At 40.0% G+C, this 21701-nt stretch overlaps 1 protein-coding gene across 1 annotated transcript in view; it reads left to right on the top strand.

Annotated features, from left to right (window-relative positions):
- The window catches only part of NEB (nebulin), a 195069-nt gene that overhangs the window by 20070 nt on the left and 153298 nt on the right, over positions 1–21701 (top strand). The window contains exons 18-34 of the mRNA XM_075117652.1: positions 646–843; positions 2918–3025; positions 4479–4577; positions 5229–5333; positions 5435–5542; positions 6934–7245; positions 7340–7546; positions 9478–9582; positions 9969–10076; positions 11814–12125; positions 13383–13589; positions 13867–13971; positions 15355–15462; positions 18795–19106; positions 20088–20294; positions 21006–21110; positions 21276–21383. Coding sequence (XP_074973753.1) covers positions 646–843; positions 2918–3025; positions 4479–4577; positions 5229–5333; positions 5435–5542; positions 6934–7245; positions 7340–7546; positions 9478–9582; positions 9969–10076; positions 11814–12125; positions 13383–13589; positions 13867–13971; positions 15355–15462; positions 18795–19106; positions 20088–20294; positions 21006–21110; positions 21276–21383 — 2814 coding nt within the window. The remainder of the gene's footprint in view (positions 1–645; positions 844–2917; positions 3026–4478; positions 4578–5228; positions 5334–5434; positions 5543–6933; positions 7246–7339; positions 7547–9477; positions 9583–9968; positions 10077–11813; positions 12126–13382; positions 13590–13866; positions 13972–15354; positions 15463–18794; positions 19107–20087; positions 20295–21005; positions 21111–21275; positions 21384–21701) is intronic.

The raw sequence follows: 21701 nt of genomic DNA, 5'->3' as shown, positions 1-21701 counted from the left end.
GCTCTTCTCCAACCCTCCCCATGCACCAGCTGTCTGTGTCTCATGCAGAACGCTTATTCTGCATGCAGTGCTGTGATACCACCTACACTCTGACACAGCTGATGGTGTCTGGTCCCTCCCCACCATATAGCATCCCTGAGAGTCCTCAGTATGCAGTTGCAATTTACTAGGGGTGAAATTCTATTTGTGTAACAGATTAATAAGGTGTGTGTCATATCCCTCTCTACTGGGTAATACATATGAAGGATAACAGGCTACTACTGCTGCCAGCTAATGGAATTTCTCCTTTAGCTCAAGTGCTAAAGGTCTGTACTCTGGTGTTGGACACTTTTGGCTTAAATCTGTCTGACAGCTAATGGTGGAGGTCATTACATTTGCCTATATCTCATAACAGTAGTTTCAAAATATAGATTAATGACAGCAAATTATTTACCATTTCATATCAGAGGAACTGCTTTAAAAATAATATTTTGTGCCTTATAATTCCATCTGTTTTTAATACATCTAATGGAGTTAGCAGATATTGAACTTATTTAAAACATTTGATGTTGCCAGGAGGTAGCTTTCTTCTGAAAAGAATATCTGTTTTTACAAAACTGTATTCTGTGTTAATCCAAAACATATGTATTGAATTCCTTTCCACAGCATGAATACAAGAAGGGCTATGAATTGTCAAAGAGCAGATATACAGCACCACTGGACATGATTCCAATCACTCAGGCTAAGATGTCTCAGGCTATTGCAAGCGGCATAGACTACAAGCATCTCCTACATAATTACTCTTATCCTCCTGACAGTATTAATGTGGAACTTGCAAAGAAGGCCTATTCTATGCAGAGTGAGGTAAATGGTCATACTTTGATATGTGTAGTATTATGGACCAGTTCTATGAAGGTTCTGCTGTTGCAAATGAGTTAGTGCAAAGCATGTTGGTAGTTAGCATAAGTGCTGAAAATACAAGCCTTCTAGAAACATATGATATTGACTAACAGTATGTGTGCCATTACTGACCAGTTCTGTCGATGTAACTAACGTGGCGATGCTCCAGGCTACAAATACTGTATGTCAAAAGGATTGTCTTAGATATGCACTGAAAAATGATATGCAAGAGTGTTTCACTAAGCACCAGACAGAAATTAGCAGTGACCTCTAAGGCAGAATGTACAGCTGCTAACTTCATTTTCTCTTTTAATGGATTTTCTGTAAACTGGCTCTGCATGTATTATGAAATCATGATAGTGACTCTGCAGTTCAAGTAAATTACTTTCCATTATAAACCTTATTTTGACCTAAGTAACACCCTTACTCAAACTTTCTCAAAAAACAATCAGAAGTCTTCTTCATCTGAAATGTTTATGATTGGTTGCCATGGTTCAGGGCAAGCTTCACCTCTGACCCCTTCCTTCATCTCTCTGAGTTAGCCCCCTCTCGGTCTTAGGCCTAAAGCCTTCACCTGCATTGTGGTGGAATTCCACAATTCTCCCACTCTTTGACTAGGTCCTCAGACCCCACTGTGCTATAACCCTGAGGGTGAGGGTGAAGGCCAGGCCCCCTCTGTCAGAGGCATAGCAGAAGTGGCGCCTTTTTAATTGGCACCCTTTACACGTTTACTCACCTGGTGGCGCTCTGGGTCTTCAGCGGCAGGTCAGGGGGAGTGGAGATAAAAAAGAGGCGCCACCCTCTGGGTCTTCAGCAGCACTGCGGCGTCGGGTCTTTCACTCGCTCTGGTCTTCGGCGGCATTGCGGTGGTGGCAGGGGAGGTCCTTCAGCGCCAGGGGGTGGTGCCTTTTTTTATCTCCGCTCCCGCTTTTTTTTCCACCTGGCTATGCCACTGCCTTCTGTGCCCTCAAGCCAGCCAAGGGACCCTTACTGGAAATGGGAGGAGTCCTGACTCACTCCTCTTTTAGTGCCAGATGTAGAAAACATGAGATGAGGGGAGCCATAAGCCATATGAGACATAGAGGCAAACCCCCTCATCATGCAATTTTGCCACAAGGGAAAAATCCCTTCCAGACCCTGGAACTGGTGATCAACCCCACTGCTGGCATCGCCAGAGATCCAGCATACTAGGTTAAGGGTGGGAAGGGAAACAGGAAGCCCACAATGGCTACTCTACCCAGACAGCAAACGATATCAATCCCTATCCCCCCGTCCACCACCACCAGAAAGGAGCCAATCACTAGCCCTGCACACATGTGTACCATCCATTGGCCCAGGCCCAGATGCAGCATGTGACCCCCTCCTCTCCACTCCCTCCCTGGAGCAGGGGGAGAGAGGAGAAGAAGCAGCCCCAACATACTGAAGGCAAAGTGGGGGGTGGTGGGGAGGAAAGGAGAGGTGCTCATATAACACTGCCTCAGCTGCTCTCAGTTGAGATCTCTCCCAATCCCAAAATGCGTCTCCACTGCTCCCGGCCCCACCAAGGCACCACCGAGGTAGCGAGATGAGCTGTTAGTTTATAAGTATTATTATGGCTCTTATTACCATAGCAACTGAGTACCTGAAAGGTATAAAAGATAACTCTTTGTTTAAGGTATAGATATTCCCAACCTTAATTATACCTTTGCAAAGGTCTTCTTTTGTGAATAGAATACAGTGAAGCCCCTTTAGTGGGAACCAGGTGATTGCATTCAAGTTAACAGGAGCTTCATGAATGCATTCAAGGAGCACGGATATCTAAACTTTTATCACGAAGGAAGCAGCCTATCATCCTGATGGTGTAATAAAGATATAGAGGCCTCCCTATATTTTGTAAGGACATTCTCCTCTTTCCCCTTTGCCTCTGAGGCAATTCCAGTTTTGTTGATATAAAAATTAACATTTCAAGCTTCTTTACAGCTATGACTGTTTGAAACATTCAGACTAATGGAAGCATTTTCTTTTCATTGAACTCCTCATTTGTCTTTGTTTATTCCAGAATGAATATAAATCTGACTACAATAGCTGGATGAAAGGTTGTGGATGGGTGCCATTTGGGTCCATGGAAGCAGAGAAGGCTAAGAGAGCTACAGACATTCTCAATGAGGTAAAGAAATGTAATGTGATTAAATTAATTACTATTCCAATCGAGTGTACACCAGAGAAATATTAAGGCAACAAAGCACTACTCTTCACACTGTATATCATACTGTTCTTTTATATGTGAAATACCCTCTCAACTAATGCATGACTTTAATGGGAATTCCTTGCAAGATCAGTCCAATGGGTAAAGAAAGAGTATTTGATACGAATACTGATATTCACCAATATTAAAAACACATGTTCTTTCATGCATTGGTTTCCTCCTACACAATATTTAAGTGTTCTTGTTACTGAGCAGTGTTTGGGACTATAAAGAGCCAAGAGTTCCTGGAGGCGGAACATTGTTCCTACTAGCTCTGAGTATCACTGACACAAAGAGTGCTGGGCCCGCTTTCCACAATTGTTTTGAACCAACAAGAAAGAAAAAAATAGGCAAGACAAGAAGATTTCCTTCTATGGTTGAAAAGGCAGCTCAGCAAAATTTGCTCAGTGTTTAGATCACAACCATCATCAGCAGAGAATCAGAGAGCTGCCATTATTTCATACTTCACGTACGATAGGCTGGAGTTAGACAGAATGAATTGCAGTGAACAAAGAGAAACACAATGATTGGTGGATATCCTGCCACCAATCTGCATTCAAATTCATCTTGACTTCTACTAACACTGCAGGATATGGTCTGATGTCTTCTTTTAGGAGTAAATTAGGCATACCACACATCCAATGGCAAGTTTTCATATAATTTTCTGAGGCCTGCAATCAAACTTTATCTAATGGCAAATTTGATGGTTTGGTCCAGCTTTGCAATTTATGCATATAGATGTTTTCAATCCAGTTGTCTTTTTTCACCTACACTTGTCTGTTTGCGATTTACTTTTTGACTTCAATGGGATGATAGATAAATGACTAAGCTGAAAATAATGATCATAGTATGATCACTATCATTATAGATTGCAATATGATGCATAGGAAATGGAAGATACTGGACCAAATTTTATTTTTTCTCATGCCTGTGCAACCCAGTGAAGGCTATGGGGTTGTAAAGGAGTAAAGAAAGCAGAATAGGGTTAAGAGCTTCCATTAGTGCCAATGGAAGATACGCACCAAGGTCAACATTTTAAAATGTGTGCACTTATGTTGCGCGTGCAAACTATGCACATGAGAGCATGAACTGGTCACAGAAATGTGCAAAATCATATCTCTCCATATGCTTTTCCATTTTGAAAGTCCAGCAGCATGTTCACACACACAAATGTTGCAAATGCAACACAGTAATTGTTTATGAAAATACCTAATGTCACTATGATTACAATTTTCTCTGTATATAAGGACAAGTCTGATGTAAAATTACACTGTTATCCTATGTTCACTTTTACAAAGAGATGCAATGGAAAGAGATTAAAAGATGCTTTTAGCCATCAAGGAAATGTAACACTGCCTTTTTATTTTCTGAACAGAAAAAATATCGCCAGCATCCGGACACTATTAAGTATACTCAGATTGAAGATGAGCCTGTTATAGTACAGGCTAAAATCAACCAAGCCCAGAGGAGTGATGTAAGTGCTGATATTTCTAGTGGACTTATATACATTAACAAATTGAATTCTAAAGTCAAATGCGCCAGTTCACCTCTTCTCAAAATGCTATCAGACAAATCCGGCCCCTCCCTTCATTGGTGTGGATGTCCCCACACGCAGTGAGGTCAATGTGGTTCCGCTGCACAAGAGGCAAATTCAGTCTGGGTTCAGGCAGGTGGAACTTAATTCAAGTAATCTGAGTTTCCTCTGTGATACCCATACAAAAACCCCCTCCCCCCTTACTGAGTGCCTTTTATCTTAAGGGCACTCATGAAGTTATCCTCAAATGTACTGAGTACAATTCATTGTGTTACCAGAAAATAACTTCTGCTGGGGAACCAGATTTTGTCAGTCCCTCAAATGGTTGCTTACCACAGGTTTGAGTATGTGTGTGTGTACATGTATGTATTATACTCTCTGAGTGAAATTCTGGCCCTGTTGAAGTTAATGGGCATTTTGCCATTCACTTCAATGGGACTAGGATTTCATCTTTTAAATAACAGTATTGTACACATAAAAGTATTGCTATTATGTAAGATGCTTAATTCAAGCTATATGACTCAGCATGTTTTAAGCATTTATAATTTATAAGCATTTGACTGACAATTTATTTTTTACTTTCTGTTGCAGATACTATATAAAGCCAAAGGTGAGGCTATAATTCACAATTATCACCTACCTCCAGACGTGCCCCAGTTTATCCAGGCTAAAGTTAATGCCTACAATATTAGTGATGTAAGTTTACATTGGAGTAAGAGTGCTTGATTTAACATACACTTGAAGTTGTAAGTAATGGAGGCTTAGATTTTTATTTCAAAAGTGATGTTTTCTTCCAGAACTACTACAAAATGGACATGGAAGATTTAAAATCAAAAGGATATGATTTAAGAAATGATGCTATTTCTATCCGAGTTGCCAAGGCTGCTAGACAGGCTGCCAGCGATGTAAGTACATCCCATTTCATGTAACCATTAGTTACATGTAGTTAGTTTTAAATTAGTTGCATTTATATTACATCTGAGGGATTGTTTACTGAGGTGTTTTTTTATTGAATTCTTTGCTGGGTTATTTTTCTGAATGCTTTAATAAACAGTGAGTCTGTTTTTAAATTATTGTTTTGTTACTTAACTAATGTATTTTAATGATACATAAGTGTCAAGAAAAATCTGACACTCATTTTATAACACACATTGAATAAATAAAACATCACCAACTCCACTGTAATGAAGAGAGACAACGAGGTCTCCTGTTCTAGTCACAGGCCTATGACCAAGGGATACCGGAGTTATTATCAGGACTCTACACCAACATTCCACACAAAGATGGACTACAAGCCGTCAGGAACAGTATCCCCGATAATGTCACAGCAAACCTGGTGGCTGACCTTTGTGACTTTGTCCTCACACACAACTATTTCCCATTTGGGGACAATATATACCTTCAAGACAGCGGCACTGCTATGGGTACCTGCATGGCCCCACAGTATGCCAACATTTTTATGGCTGACTTAGAACAATGCTTTCTTAGCTCTCATCCCCTAATGCCCCTACTCTACTTGCACTACATTGATGACATCTTCATCATCTGGACCCATGGAAAAGAAGCCCTTGAGGAATTCCACCATGATTTCAACAAATTCCATCCCACCATCAACCTCAGCCTAGACCAATCCACACAAGTGGTCCATTTCCTGGACACTACTGTGCTAATAAGCGATCGTCACATAAACACCACCCTATACTGGAAACCTGACTGCTATACTTACCTACATGCCTCCAGCTTCCATCCAGGACACACCACACAATCCATTGTCTACAGCCAAGCTCTAAGATACAACCGCAAACAGACTAACACGGCTGCTACTCTGAAACCTATCATGACTCTGTCAGTAATTGGAGCCTGGTCTTAAAGTCATGGAAAGACTCTCAATGAGTTCAGTGGGCTTTGGAACAGATTCTTGGTGTGTAACCTTGGGGAAGTCACTTAATATACCTCTGACTTCCCTCCTCTTCCATGTGTAATATTGGGATAATAATACCTACCTTGGTGATGGGGGAAAGCTGTGAGGATTAGTTAGCTAATATTTGTACAGCAATGAAAATAAAGAGATATAAGTATTAAGTTTTATAAGTATAAAGAGATATAAGTATTAAGTTTTATTATGATTATTTTAATGACAAACAATTACATTTGTTGCAATTTAATAGCTATATTTTCCCTAGAACCCCCATTTATAAGGAAACAATTTATAAGAAACACATATCATTGCTTCACAATTACATTTTAAATTGCTCACTAAAGAAAGTGTATTTTATGTCTGATTGTGCTTTGACAGGTCCACTATAAAAAAGACTATGAACTTGCCAAGGGTAAACTTGTTGGCTTCCAAAGCCTCCAGGATGACCCCAAACTGGTTCACTATATGAATATGGCCAAGATGCAGTCCGAGAGGGAATACAAGAAAGGTTATGAGGAAACAAAAGCCAAATACAACATCCCATTAGATATGGTCAATGTTGTGGCCGCCAAGCAGGCTCAGGACATTGCCAGCAATGTTAATTACAAGCAGCTGATCCACAATTACACTTACTTACCTGATGCAATGAACCTGGAACTCTCCAAAAACATGATGCAGATACAGAGTAATGTAAGTAACATGCTTCTTTGTACAGAATGTACCCAGAGGAATCAGGCAAAGGCAAACGTAACTATCTGATCTGTGTGGTCACTTATTTTTGTAGCATGCCTACAAAGAAGAATATGATAGCTGGATGAAAGGCATTGGCTGGATCCCCATTGGTTCACTGGATGTAGAGAAAGCCAGAAAAGCGGGAGAAGCCCTGAATGAGAATAAATATCGTCAGCACCCAGACACCATCAAATTTACCAGTGTGGTGGACTCCCCGGTTATGGTCCAAGCTAAACAGAATACACTTCAACTCAATGATGTGAGTAAGCATGGGAGAAAGGGAACATAACAAAATATGGAAGTGTCTACAGAAGTATCTGTATCTACATACCAGTTTAAGTGAAATACACAATCACACTATTTCCTGTAAGTGGTTATTACATCTGTGGAAAGAGATTTCCATACCAAAAGGAAAAACAGTGTGGGGGTTTCTGCAGTTTTTATAGTTGTGATATTAATATAGTCTGATGTGAGCATATACACACAAAACCCCAACAAACATGTATAATGGGTTTTGTGAGTATCTCTTCTGACTTCAAAGGACTTACTCCTAATTCCATTGATTCATAGATTTTAAGGCCAGAAATGACTGCTATGACCATCTAGTCTCATCTACTGCACAACAGAGGCCATAAAACCTCACCCAGTATTTTACACTGTGGTTGCTGAGAGCAGTATTGGCTAGATCAGGGGTGGCCAACCTGAGCCTGAGAAGGAGCCAGAATTTACCAATGTACATTGCCAAAGAGCCACAGTAATACAGCAGCAGCCCTGCATCAGTTCCGCCCACCCACTTCCAGAGTCTCCAGGCCACCGGCAGCCCCGCCGATCAGTGCCTCTCCCTCCTTTCCCACACCTCCCGATCAGCTGTTTTGTGGCATGCAGGAGGCTCGGGGAGCGGGGGGGAAAGGAGCAAGGGCATGGCAGGCTCAGGGGAGGGCGCAGGAAGGGGTGGAGGGGGGCAGGGCCTGTGGCAGAGCCAGGGGTTGAGCAGTGAGCACCCCCCAGCACATTGGAAAGTTGGCACCTGTAGCTCCAGCCCCGGAGTCGGTTTCTATACAAGGAGCCGCATATTAACTTCTGAAGAGCCACATGTGGCTCCAGAGCCACAGGTTGGCCACCCCTGGGCTAGATCTTCAGCTAGTGTAAATCACTTTAGCTCAAAGGGTGAAATCCCAGCCCTGTTGAAGTCAATGGTAAAATTTCCATTGACTTCAATAGCGCCATTTTATCCAAAAGAGCTATGCTATTCTGATTTCTATTAGCTGAGGATCTGGCCCATATTTTAAATTGGAACTCTGAAATGAATTAAAAATATTTTTACAACTGTATGTGCAATTACAGATGTCACACAAAGTTTACACCCTCAGACTTATTGACTCTCAGGGAGTCCAGTCCAGATTTGTAAAGGTATTTAGGCATTACTCCTCTAAGCGCTGCAACAACAAAGTCTCATTTTCAAAAAGGATTTATGCACTTGGAGGTTAAATCCCACTGACTGTCAATGGGATTTTGATTCCTAAGTGCCTAAACCCTTTTTGAAAATGAGACTTAGGCTCCTAAACCAGTTAGACATTGCAATGCTGGAGTGCCAGCATTCACAAAAACCTTTGCCATCTTCACAAAAACCTTCCAATCTTGGTGGTCAGGTGCCATTTTACTAAGTCTTTTTTAGAATATACTTACAGTATATTTACTGCCATTTTAAGTATTATCATAAGTACTTAAATCCAACTAGAACTGTCAAATGTAATGGACACACTACATTTTCCTGCCTTGTGGTGTTCCCATCTTCACTAATTCATAAAATTCAATAGATCACAATATGTCTTCTAGTCATTGCAAAGTAGCCAGGTCCTGCTCTGTATTACAATTCCTTATCATTGTCTTGTGCTGTCTCTCTTTCACAGACGGGTATGTTTCTATGTGCATTTGTGTCGTACTAATGTTTAATTTTTCTATTTGTGCTTTCCCTCTGGTGGAACAACTTCTGTCATGATATTTATATCACATAGGCTAGTGCATAGCTTATAAAATCAGAGCCTGTGCATGAAAGTGCAGTCACTGATTTTATGAGGTAGGTGGCAATATATGTCTGAGAGACCAAACTTGAGCCCTCAGTTAATACATAGTGATCTGGAGCTCAGTATGCTTGGAAAGAAGTGATTAACTATGTCATGTGTTTTGCAGAGGTTATACAAATCTTCAGGAGAGGAAGTCAAACATAAATACACCATGACACCAGATGTCCCACAGTTTATCCAGGCTAGATACAATGCAGCCAACATCAGTGATGTAAGTGGTTTCTTGAAGGATATGACTAAGTCACATGCTGTTAATGAAATAAGTAGTGATGAGTAGTGTAAGCTACATAATATGTCCAAATAATGATACCATGTAAGCAATTCACCTGACTTTTGGTTGATAGGCAGATGCAGTTCTACATAATCAAATTATAACAAAATAATTGCTGTCATTGTTATTTTATAATTTAAATTTGCAAACCAATATAGCTTATTTAATGTGGATGTATTCTAATAAATGGTGAATGAGGTGCATGGTACCACTACATCATCCAGATCCTGCAATACTTACATTATCTCAGAAGTAACTTTTTGAATTGCATGCAGTTCACATGGTGCTAAACCCTCCTGAATAATATCTGAATTTTCTTTTTTTAGGCATATTATAAACAAGATTACCATGATTTGATAGCCAAAGGGAACAATGTGTTAGGCGATGCTATTCCATTTACTCTAGCTAAGGCCTCAAGAAACATTGCTAGTGACGTAAGTATCAGTTTCAGGTAAATTTTGTGACATTTCTCAACAAAAATCTTACACATTATAGGCCTGATTGTGAACCTGTTACTCCCATTAGTGAACAGTTACTCACACAAGAAGTCTCTCTGGAGTCACAAGTGTAACAGATTCTCAGTCTGGCTCAAAATGTTAGTTTAAGTAATAAATTCTCTAATAGAATACTTAGGGCCAGATCCTCAGCTGAAGTAATTGGACATACGTCTGATGAATTCCGTGGGGCTATGTCCACTTATGCTAGCTGAGGATCTGGCCCTTAGAATTTAATGCTTGTTGAAAACGCTTATAAAAATTATTCTACTTCAATTTTCTTAACATCGTTAATGAGATATCCTTAGGGTAGGCAGGTTACCCTTTACCTGCTCTGGTTTGAGTTAGATACAATGTGATTTTTACTAGCTTTGTAAGTTGGCTCTGATCCTGCACCTTTTGCCTTACCCTCTCTCAGAAGTTGCTAGCCTGCTCTGGCAGAGATGCTATATGTCCAGCCTCATTGTTTGGTCATAAAAAGAAAAGGAGTACTTGTGGCACCTTAGAGACTAACCAATTTATTTGAGCATAAGCTTTTGTGAGCTACAGCTCACTTCATCGGATGCATACTGCTGTAGCTCACGAAAGCTTATGCTCAAATAAATTGGTTAGTCTCTAAGGTGCCACAAGTCCTCCTTTTCTTTTTGCAAATACAGACTAACACGGCTGTTACTCTGAAACCTGTTTGGTCATAGTTTCCCCCACAGTTTTGTGTCATTCTGCGTCCACCTTCTCTGCGTGGGTAGTGAGACACTGACTTCCAGCAGGATCCTCTTTCCCTTCAGATATGGTGGTTTGCTAGCATTACTATATGGGAGGGATTTGAGAAGGCTGCCGATAAAACAGATTGTTCTAGTCGCAAAATGGAAAGAGGCCTATTTTACTCTGATCGCATTGCTATATATAAACAGAAGCTGCTGTAGTGTCTGTTTTAATCCATTTGTCATATATGGCTATATGACAAAGCTATTAAACAGCATAATCTGGCTATGATAAATTGCCAGATAATCTATTGCATGCACATTATGGTGGCATGGTACACTTCATCCTGAAACATATTTTGTCATAGAGTGGAGGGGGAACCTACGTACGGCTCAGCAGGCTTTATTGTGCTAATTGCACAATCTGGAGACTGATCCAGTGATTTTAAATCACCAGAGGGGACCCGGCCAGTTGTGTTCAGTTTATTTGCCATAGCTAAACCACTGATTGACCAGTTGCTGGTAAATTGTTCTAATACAACTCATGGGCCTTGTTAACACAGGACTTCCTTTGTAAGTTTCTCTTCACTCTTCGCTCTCTCTGGTGCAGCTCCACAAGAAGTAACAGTAGTGGAAGTGCTAGTGTTAACAGAGCTCCCGCCTTTACCCTAGTGTTGTGTGAAATCTGTTCTGTACAGGGTTAGGCGCTCGTGCCCTGTTTACACTAGTGCTTACACCACTGCTACCCCCATTGCTGCACTGGTAGTAGGGCAATATTGGGAGATTTCCAAAAAAGTCTAGTGTACATACAGACACTGGGTATTCCATTTGGGATGACTGACCCATCTGAACTACCTTCCCCAGATCATTACAAGAAAGGACACCTTTCTATTGTCTGAACATTAAATCTAGATATCAATATACATATCCAGTAGATATGCGTAGCACATTTACCATCCTCTCCCTCTCCCTCCAGTATAAATACAAAGAAGCTTATGAAAAGGCAAAAGGAAAACATGTTGGTTTCAGGAGTGTGCGTGATGATCCCAAACTTGTCCATTATATGAATGTGGCAAAGTTGCAGTCTGACCGTGAGTACAAGAAGGACTATGAGAAGACCAAGACCAACTATCATACACCTGCTGATATGGTCAGTATCCAGGCTGCTAAACAGTCTCAAGACATAGCCTCCAATACCCACTACAAACATCTGATCCACCACTACACGTATCTGCCGGATGCCATGAATGTTGAACTTACAAAGAACATGATGCAAATTCAAAGTAATGTAAGTGTTTCAACTTTGCTAATTTCATAGTTGCTTAAAAACAATACAATGCATCCCAAGGAAAGTAGAAGAAAAACTTTATTATTATTATCTGGAAGTACTATTGCTGTGTTGGGACTCAGCATATCCCTGTAAAAAATTTAAAGCAGACTTTATTATCTATTTGGGGGGAAACTATAAAATTTTACTTTGGCAGCTGATGGTTTGGAGTTTTGGAGGTGTTACATTCCTGGCTAGAGTCCTATTCAATGGGATTTTTGGCATGTGCGTACCAGTAGAGATTGTACTTTTGGACTATTGAATTCATAGGACTTTTTAAAATGCCTTTTATCATACTTGAGCACAAAACTGATTCTTTGTTTTGCAATGCACCCCATTTTTGTTTGCTTGACTGAGGAGATATTTTGAAAGCCCCTTGATCTTGTCCTCATCTCAGACTGAGACAACATAATAACAACGTGGCTCCTTATCAGCAGGAGTGGGCAAAAATATAACTATTATTATGATGATGATTATTATAAAGTCAACCCAATGCAGGGAACCAACATAGGACACTACATTCCACTTAGACCCTTCATGGATTGTGCAGGAATGGGGTGGACACAGCACTCTGCACTGCAGAACTGGTTTCTGAACCAGCCTCTGCAAGGCTGCATGGAAGGTCAGTTTGAGAGTAGGTTGGGGGCAGGTCAAGGGAGGAGCCATGGATTGTGTGCTCCCAACTTCCCAGCACTTCACCTGCAAAGATACCCTTGAGTTTTATGCAGGTGGAGTAAATTTCACCCACAGTGCTATAAATTTCATATTATACAACAGGTGAAATATGGTAAACAAAAATCAAGTCATTGCCCTAAAGAGTTTATTAGTGTAAAAGCAAGTCCAGTCTAGTCCTATACAATGCAAAACAAACAAAGAATGCTGTAGGGTCACTATGTTGTAGCAGAAATGTTTTAAGAATAGGTGGGACCATAGTAGGGGAAGAGAGAAGGAACATGGTAAATATTAATTGAGAGAGTCTACCAAATGTATGAGACAAGGCATGTAGGGCACCCAGGACAAAATCCCAGGAAATTATAGAGAAATGTAAAAAAGGTAAAGCAAAGCTTTCTGTTTCCCCAATAAGAAACTATAAATATTTTCTGTCAAATGCAGACCATACTGACTAGGTCACGTGATTATCACTTTGAATAGAAGGAATGCTATTCAATGGGAAATTCTTTGCAATCTTTGACTAATTTAGGATTCGTCTTTTTTCAGAACTTGTACAAACAAGATTACAACAGCTGGTTCAAGGGTATTGGATGGAGCCCTCTGGGTTCTCTGGATGTTGAAAAGGTGAAAAAAGCTGGAGAGGCATTAAATGAAAAGAAATATCGCCAGACCCCAGACACCTTCAAGTTCACAAGTCTACCGGACTCAATGCCAATGATTTTGGCTCAGCATAATACCAAGCAACTGAGTGAGGTAAGCAGTTTCTCCACACACTACTATGGACAGGACAGAATTTGTCAGTTGTATATGTTCCTGATTTGTTGTCTGATACCATTGTTGTGATATGCATATATTGAAATACAAAGACTCAAATTCCATCTAATAGATCTTTTGCGTTTCAAGGGCTATATATGTAGTAAAACTGCAGTTTGTGGGTAAGTATTAAACATTGCTACTTGTATATGATTAAGCTGATGCGACCTGCCTTGTATCTTGTAAAAGAGATATTGTGTATTATTTTCCTTCTTAGATAAATTATAAGCAGGAGGGTGAGAAACTGAAACACAAATACACTCTGGACCCTGACGTTCCTCAATTTATTCAAGCCAAGGTCAACGCATTAAACATGAGCGATGTGAGTATTTGACAATAAATTATTCAATTATTATAGTGTATTAATATTCTATTTATGGGGTTTTTGGTATATTTGTGGTGTAAAATTTGAATATTGAAAATGTGTAAAGCCCCAGTTCAGCAAAGCTCTTGCCTGCATGCATGTGCTTAAAGCTAAATGTGTGCTTTAAGTGGATAGAGGTGGATGTAACATATGCTTTAGTACTTTGCTGCACTGAGGCCTAAATGACTAGTTAGAATTAATAAAACACTCAGAATATAATTTAATGTCCAGATTCAGTTCAGTGTGGAGATTGAAATTCTTTCTTTACTTCACTTAGGGGAGGGACAAATAGTTCAATCTCTATGCCTAGTCAATCCTTAGCTTTAATATCTATGTATCTATCTGTGTTTCTAACCTATCACTGTAAGGTTCTCCGCTGAGACTGCCAGCAAGGGAATGATGGAGCCCTTTCATAGCAATTATAATAATGAATTTGGTGATGAGGACATTTGTCCTCTAGGAACTGGCCAGAGATCACCAACTCCTTTTATATAGTCCAGTAGATAACCATCAAGTCATTTCGAACCACTGCCAAACTGATGTCAGGGTCACACCAGCAACTGAGAGATAGTCTGTTACCAATCCCTGAACCAAACACTCTGCTTCCCTCAGTTTACTTAAGATCATAGGACCTAATCCTGAAGCCTTTACTTAGGTAAATTTCGCATTGACTCAGTGAAGTCAAAAGGGCTTTTGAGCAAGGGTCTTCCCTAGAGCTATTTTTTGGTTTGGTGGCTGAACCCAAAAATCTGGGGGGGGGGGGGGAAGAAATGTGTGCAATTCAAACCAACCAACCCCCCATCCCCCAAACTTTCAGGATGAATGAAATGTTCCAAATGTCATTCTGAATTGACATTTCATTTTGAAAACGTCACTTTGAAGTGAAATGTTGAAATGGTGTTTTTTTTAAACATTAGAAAGATATATTTCAACATTTCCAAAAAATAATCAGTTTTTTTCAGCGGAAACTATTCACCAAATTTGACCTTAATTTGTGAATAGTTTTGATGCCCCCCCTCCCCAAATTCATGTTGGGGCAAATTTACTATTTGAAAAAAAAAATTACGTCGTTTTAGACCTCATTAATACCGTTAAGGCCATTTTTCCTTTGCCAATTCAATTGCCAAAAATGCTAACTGAGAAAATGAGACAGTTTAACTACACTGATTTGAAGTGACTACCTGAAAACACTGTATTATCCTTGTAATACACTTGAGCAGACCTAAAATGAATGTTACTCAATGTAATATTTGTAATACAGAAACACGAGTTTACAGTAGTCTGTAAAGATTATAAACTACTCATAATAAGAAAAATTGTTGGTTCTTTTTTTTCTTTAAGGCTTATTACAAAGCAGACTGGAAAAAAACAATTGCCAAAGGGTATGATCTGAAACCAGATGCCATCTCTGTAATTGCTGCTAAAGCTTCCCAAAAGATTGCCAGTGATGTAAGTATAATTTGGATAGAAATTGGAGGATCTACTTTATTGTAACTTTCTGCAGCATATAATACTATACTCTGAACACTGACTATTTTGTGATGCTATGCAATTAAAAACTGATATGGATTTCCATATGGACTTCAGAAACAAGCTGAATACAGTCATATCTTGACTTTCTGAACCCTGGTTACCTGGAAGTCTTGTTTATACAGTATGCCCGTCCTAAGGTCTGAATTAAGTTCTGGTCCTGCCAAGTTCAAGTTCCACTTGTCCAGCTTATTTGTGCAGTGTTCTGAAGAACTATAGTTCTAGTCCTCTGGCAGTCCTTAACTCCTGAGGAATTGTTGTTTTAATTTAGATGGAGTATATGTGCCCAAAGAGTCAACAAACATGACCTTGAACTGTCCAACATTAAACATTTTTATACAAGGTTTGGTGCACAGAGACCTCAGCTTGCTTAGTACTATGGCAAGCACAATATTAAAAATCCTGTTAACCTTTTATTAAAGATACAGAAAGAATGAAAAACAGTTACAGCATTTGAAATGTAAAGTACTAAGTAAGGCTTTCATTTTAACCATATTCCTTGTTCCCTTTTGGCTGTAGATAGCTTTTAGAAGGAAAACCCTCCTTGTCTGACAACGGTAATAAAGACAACAATAACTGTCCTTTTTGGGGAAAAGAGAAAAAGTTTAGTTAAGATGGGCTGGAGCAGTTGTTGTTGTTGTTAAAGTCCGATCCCATTTCCTAGAAAACAAAATGCGACGAACACACAAAAAAGGGATAAGAAGAGAATGGCAAAGATAGAAAATACAGCTTCTGTCTCTGACTTTCACTTTTAATCTCACTGCTGAAAAACACGGGCACAACACATAGTCTTATTAGCCATTCTGAGTCCTGGCAAACTTGTGTCAGCATTGGGCTGATAAGGGAATTGCATTTAGCTGCCTCTTTCTAGTCACAGCCTTCCAGAAGTATTGCAGAATATGCGGTCTTGGCTGGCTAAGCCAGATTTTTATTAAACAGAAGGCAAAAGGAGATGGATGAGAATGAGAAGCAGTAAAGGGTACATTTATACAATGAGCAGCAGCAGACAGCAGCGACAGAGACAGGCAGCAGACAGAGCCCAGGTTGACAGATTTGGGCTGATGGGACTTGTTAGGGGCTTTCCCTTTGCCCCTCCCCTGGTTCTTGTCACACAGAGAGAAAGCAGAAGACCAGAAGTCCGAAGTGTAGGCAATGTGATGTTAATCAAGCAAGCATCTCCATAGCTTTGCACGCTGGTAGAACCTTTCCCCTTGTCCCCATTTTTCCCACCTCCTCCTCCTTAGCAGGCTTTATACCTGTAGTGCACACCCCTGGTCCCACTCCTAACAATTTATGGTCATGTTCCATTCTGGAGGGTCGTGAGTCTGGGGGCTTCAGTACTATCTCTTTTGTACCTGATGAGAGGGATAAAGCCAGGCTTTTCTTTGGCTTTTAGTGTTTCTTATGCCTCCTCCCCACGTTCCCCTTGCCCCTCTCAACTGATTGCTTGACCTTATCTCAAGAGAGGAATTGAAGCAGGCCTGTCCTTCAAGCGTACACTCGTAGATTAAACTCCCGGTCTACCCAGCAACAGGTTAGCTCTGTTTCTTATCTCTTTTCACCCCATCTGCTTGTGGGCAGATATAATACAGAGTGTCTTTGTTCTTTGTTCACACATATTAGTAGGAATATAAAAGTATCAAAAATCAAACCCAAAATTCTATCCCAGGCTAACAAACAGGCCTATAAACAAAGAGGGCTCAAGCTATAGCACTAAAAATAGCTGAGCAGATGTTGTGGCTCAGGCTGGAGCTTGGGCTTTGAAGCTTACCCTCCTCCCAAGGCTTCCCAAGCTCCTGCCTGAGCCGTAATGCCTACACAGCTATTTTTAGTGCTATAGAGTGAGCCCTATGAGAGCAAGTCTGTCAACCCAGGCTCTGAGACTTGCTGCTGCGGGCTGTATAGAAGACCCTAAAGTGGGGAAGAAAATGAACCCATGGGAGGATGTGTGCACATGTGTGACACAATCTCATGTCCTAGGTGATGGCTGGGAGTCAGCCGGAGCGGGTGGAGATGCCAATGTCTTCTGGGTCCCCTGTCTGGCCTGGTCTGGTCAGGACATCTCTCAGGATTAGGAGGAAGGCCTGGGGTCCCAGGAAACAGGGAAGCTTGCTCCAGCAGCAGTTGGCAGAACACTATTTCTTCTGCTAAATTTTCCCCAAACACTTTTCTTTTTAAGAACCTCAAGATCAAGTGTTGGGTGGAGTAGTCCATCCTCTCATTATTTTGTCCACCAATAAACCTAATTTCCAACACCAATTTTCACTCACTTTTTACTCTTGAGCTCACAATTAGGGTAAATTTGGAGGTCCACTTATCACAACAGGATGTAACTGCAGTATCAACGGGTATCGGGGAAGCCCAGCAACTTTTAAATCAGTGGTGCCAGGTGAGCAGGCTTTGAAGGCTGCAGAGATGGGGAACCCTGATTGAAATTGACTCCAGTCCAGCATGACCTCAAGACCTATGAACCACTCAAGTCCCACTTAAACCCTATTCCCCCAAATATCTGAATCCTTATCTAGATGTTTTGGCGCTTTTGGTGGTTTGGATAGTACTGTAAGAAAAAAAAAAACGGCAATGGGTCTGTGAGAGGGAGTGGACTAGAGCCCTAGGATATGACAGACAAAAGGTGTAGAGACAGTGAGGGGGAAGAGATTATATACTGTATATCAGAGCTGTGTGAATACTGGAGTTTTCCGTTTGCTGGCAATTCTGAAAAACTGAAAAAATATGACTTCAGGTTGAACTGAAAACAAAATTTTTCTAAACTTTCAGCAAATGAAGTAAAAAAAGTTTTGATTTAACTGTTCAAATTTTTAAAAATAAAATTGAAGGAAATTTCAAAATGAAAAGTTATTTAGAAGCAAAACACTGGTATGTTTCATTCTGATATTTTTCGGAATTTTTTTGGTGTGGGAGGTTCGACACTAACGGTTTTTGCAAATTCATGTAGGTTTTGTGAAAGTTTTTGTCACTGAATCTGCTTTTCGCTCAAAAGTTTTGGCAGGAAAATTTCTCCCAGCTCTGCTGTCTATATCTGTCATCAGTATAGCTGGGAAAGGCTGAGGACTGAAAGCCAGCAACCCTCTTCCCCAAACCTAATTAATCAGTTAATGTGTGCAAAATGATTTCAAGATGTATGTTATGAGGTGTAATTATAACAATATTGAATTTCAAAGTGTTAAACCGATCATAAACATGTCTACCTTTTTCAAAGGTGATAAGGTTTTGTTTTCCTTTTTCTCTAGTACAAGTATAAAGAATCATATGAGAAAGAAAAAGGCAAACACGTTGGATTCCGTAGCCTGCAGGATGATCCTAAACTGGTTCACTACATGAATGTGGCCAAAATGCAGTCAGAACGCGAGTACAAGAAGGGTTATGAGAGCAGCAAGACAAAGTATCACACACCCCTAGATATGTTCAGTGTGACGGCTGCGAAGAAAGCCCAGGAAGTGGTTACAAATACCAACTACAAACAGCTACTACACAACTACACACTCTTGCCTGATGCGATGAATGTGCAACTACCAAGACATATGATGCAGATTCAGAGTGATGTATGTAACTTTACTTGGTTATACTATCTTGCAAAAAAGTTGAGGCTAATTAATAGCCAGTGGCAGATTAAAGCAGGATGGAACAAACAGGTGTTCGTTTAGGGGCCCTAAGTTTTCCAAAGAGTTATAGTGATTATATAGAATGGATTCCAGGATATTCCTTGAGCAAACAAACCCTAGCTCCAAATATTAAATTATTTCCCAGCCAAGGAACATACTTTCTGATCGTAAGTACATTTCTGTGCTTGGTGTTATTACTTTCTAATTGTATTGTGATATTACTGTTTTTTATTTGTATGGTGGTAGCACCTACATTTTATCTAGATACCTGTATATAATATCTTTGTGTAGCTTAGAGTCCTATTTTTGTTTCCTCCCTTCCCCCTCACTCCCCAGTACCTTCTAAGGATTTCATAAATAGATCACTGGAAGGATCTATTTTGTTGAAGGATCCTTTACATTTTGTGCCTCATCTCCATTTCTCCCCCCAAAAATACCTTTATTTTTCGCATCCTGATACTGTTTTAGGGCAGGTCCTGAAGTCCATTAAAGCTGATGAAAATTTTGCCTGAGCAGGGATTTGTACTATCAGGCCCTAAAGAAGAAATTGCTGAAGGGACAGAATTGCTGAGAGTAAATTAATTAAAAGTGTCAATAAGACATTTATTCTAAAAAAAAAAATGATTATGCTAGCTCTCAGTTTTCCTACTTTATCCATCAAATTTTGCCCTTGAATGTGTGCATTTAGCTTCCAGTGGGAGTTCTGCATGTGAATCATAAAGAACAATTTAGCCTTATATTTTGAGTGATCTTTAGTTGCATCCTATATCTTTGAAAAACACGAGTGAGCACTGATCAATTTTGCTCATATTTTTCTTTCAACAATGACTAGGAAAAATTCAAAACCTTCATTTCTTTTTGTGTGTGGAAATTCTGATTTCTCTTACCCCCTTTAACTTCTCTGTTTATTTTGTAAAAAAGAATCTTTACAAAACAGACTTCAATAACTGGCTAAGAGGAGTTGGTTGGATGCCAATTCAGTCTTTGGCTGTGGAGAAGGTCAAGAAGGCTACAGAGATTCTCAGTGAACAGAAATATCGCCAGCACCCAGACAAGCTAAAATATTCCATTACAACTGATGCAATGGAGCAGGTGCTGGCTAAACAGAATGCGCAGACCATGAATAAGGTGAGAATTTGCTCAGAGGAACCTGGGTTTCAGTATTAATGCCTCAGTCCTGTAAAGTTAAACTCACTGAAGTCACTGGGGTTCCATATAGGTGCATGGGTCTGCTTGGATGCATCACTTTGTAGGACAGGGGCCTAAGACATTATGGAAGCATCATAGTTAAAGGTGTGCTGCAATTTGCATTAAGAGCAAGATTATAGCTCTGTGTTCTGTTTGGGTGGTATTGTGTATCCTCCCCAGATGTACAGAACTTAAGCAACTGTTACTCTTTGTGTGTGGGAAATAATATTAGTAATGAGTGAACTGCAAAAGCTTTAGAATTCTGATTCAGCACTCCCTGAAATGGGGATTTTGCTCTGAAGCTCATCCAAAACATTTGGGACACAACCAGGACACCATCCCAAGTGGGTCATGGATGTGTAACTGAGCTCACAGAATAGGGAAAAACAATATGTACATTGAAAATCTTCAGGTACAGTCTGTTGCTTATGATAATATAATTTGCATAATTTATCATAGGATGTACAAAAGAAAGATGACGGAAATTGTCACTGTGCATTAGTTAGATTTTGTATAGGTTATCTGTAATACTTATGAAGTTTTGTGCTGCAGAGTCTTATTTGGCACATATGAGTAAAATGAAAAGAATCTCTTGTTTTATAATGAATTGCAATGCCTTTTTTTATATTAAATATCACTTTGGAATTGCAGAGGCTCTACACTGATAAATGGAACAAAGAGAAGACGAGCATTCATGTTATGCCGGACACTCCAGAAATTCTGCAGTCGAGGGTGAACCAGATCACCATGAGTGATGTAAGCTGTCATAATCAAGCAGGACATTCAGTGTCAGTTTAAAATGCACTCCTAAAGTGGTGCCCTTTATAGATCTAATTTTAAAATATTTAAATGCAGATGCAGGGTTATTAACATTTCCACCTTCATAACGAAAACTTTGTTCTCTTTTATGTTTTGGATTAGAAATTATACAGGGCTGGCTGGGAGGAAGAGAAGAAGAAGGGTTATGACATGCAGTCAGATGCTATCCCAATAAGGGCAGCCAAGGCCTCCAGAGACATCGCAAGTGATGTAAGTTCTATTTTTAGATTGCACTCAGGTAAAATTACGAAAGGGGTGTAAACTAAGAGGAATTCAGGCTACTTCACAGATGAAACATTTGGGCTGATTCCAACCCTAGAGGATATCTACTTCAATACTGGATTTTGGAGCCTCCTGGACAATCTAGGTTTGAATTACATGCTTGGTGTGGTAAAACTTGGAACAGTTCTTGTTCTGAATATTTATTTCACAAGCCTCCAGTGGATCCTCTGAGATCTGTGTATTCTGTACCCCTTGTTCATTCTTGGCTTGGTCCTGATGAGCACCATAGCCCCATGAATTCACTGG

The sequence above is a fragment of the Caretta caretta genome, chromosome 11 (genome assembly GCF_965140235.1).
Source record: "Caretta caretta isolate rCarCar2 chromosome 11, rCarCar1.hap1, whole genome shotgun sequence".
NCBI classification, from domain to species: domain Eukaryota; kingdom Metazoa; phylum Chordata; order Testudines; family Cheloniidae; genus Caretta; species Caretta caretta.
The sequence above is the reverse complement of the archived record's forward strand: the minus strand, read 5'-3'. Positions and strand labels throughout refer to the sequence as shown.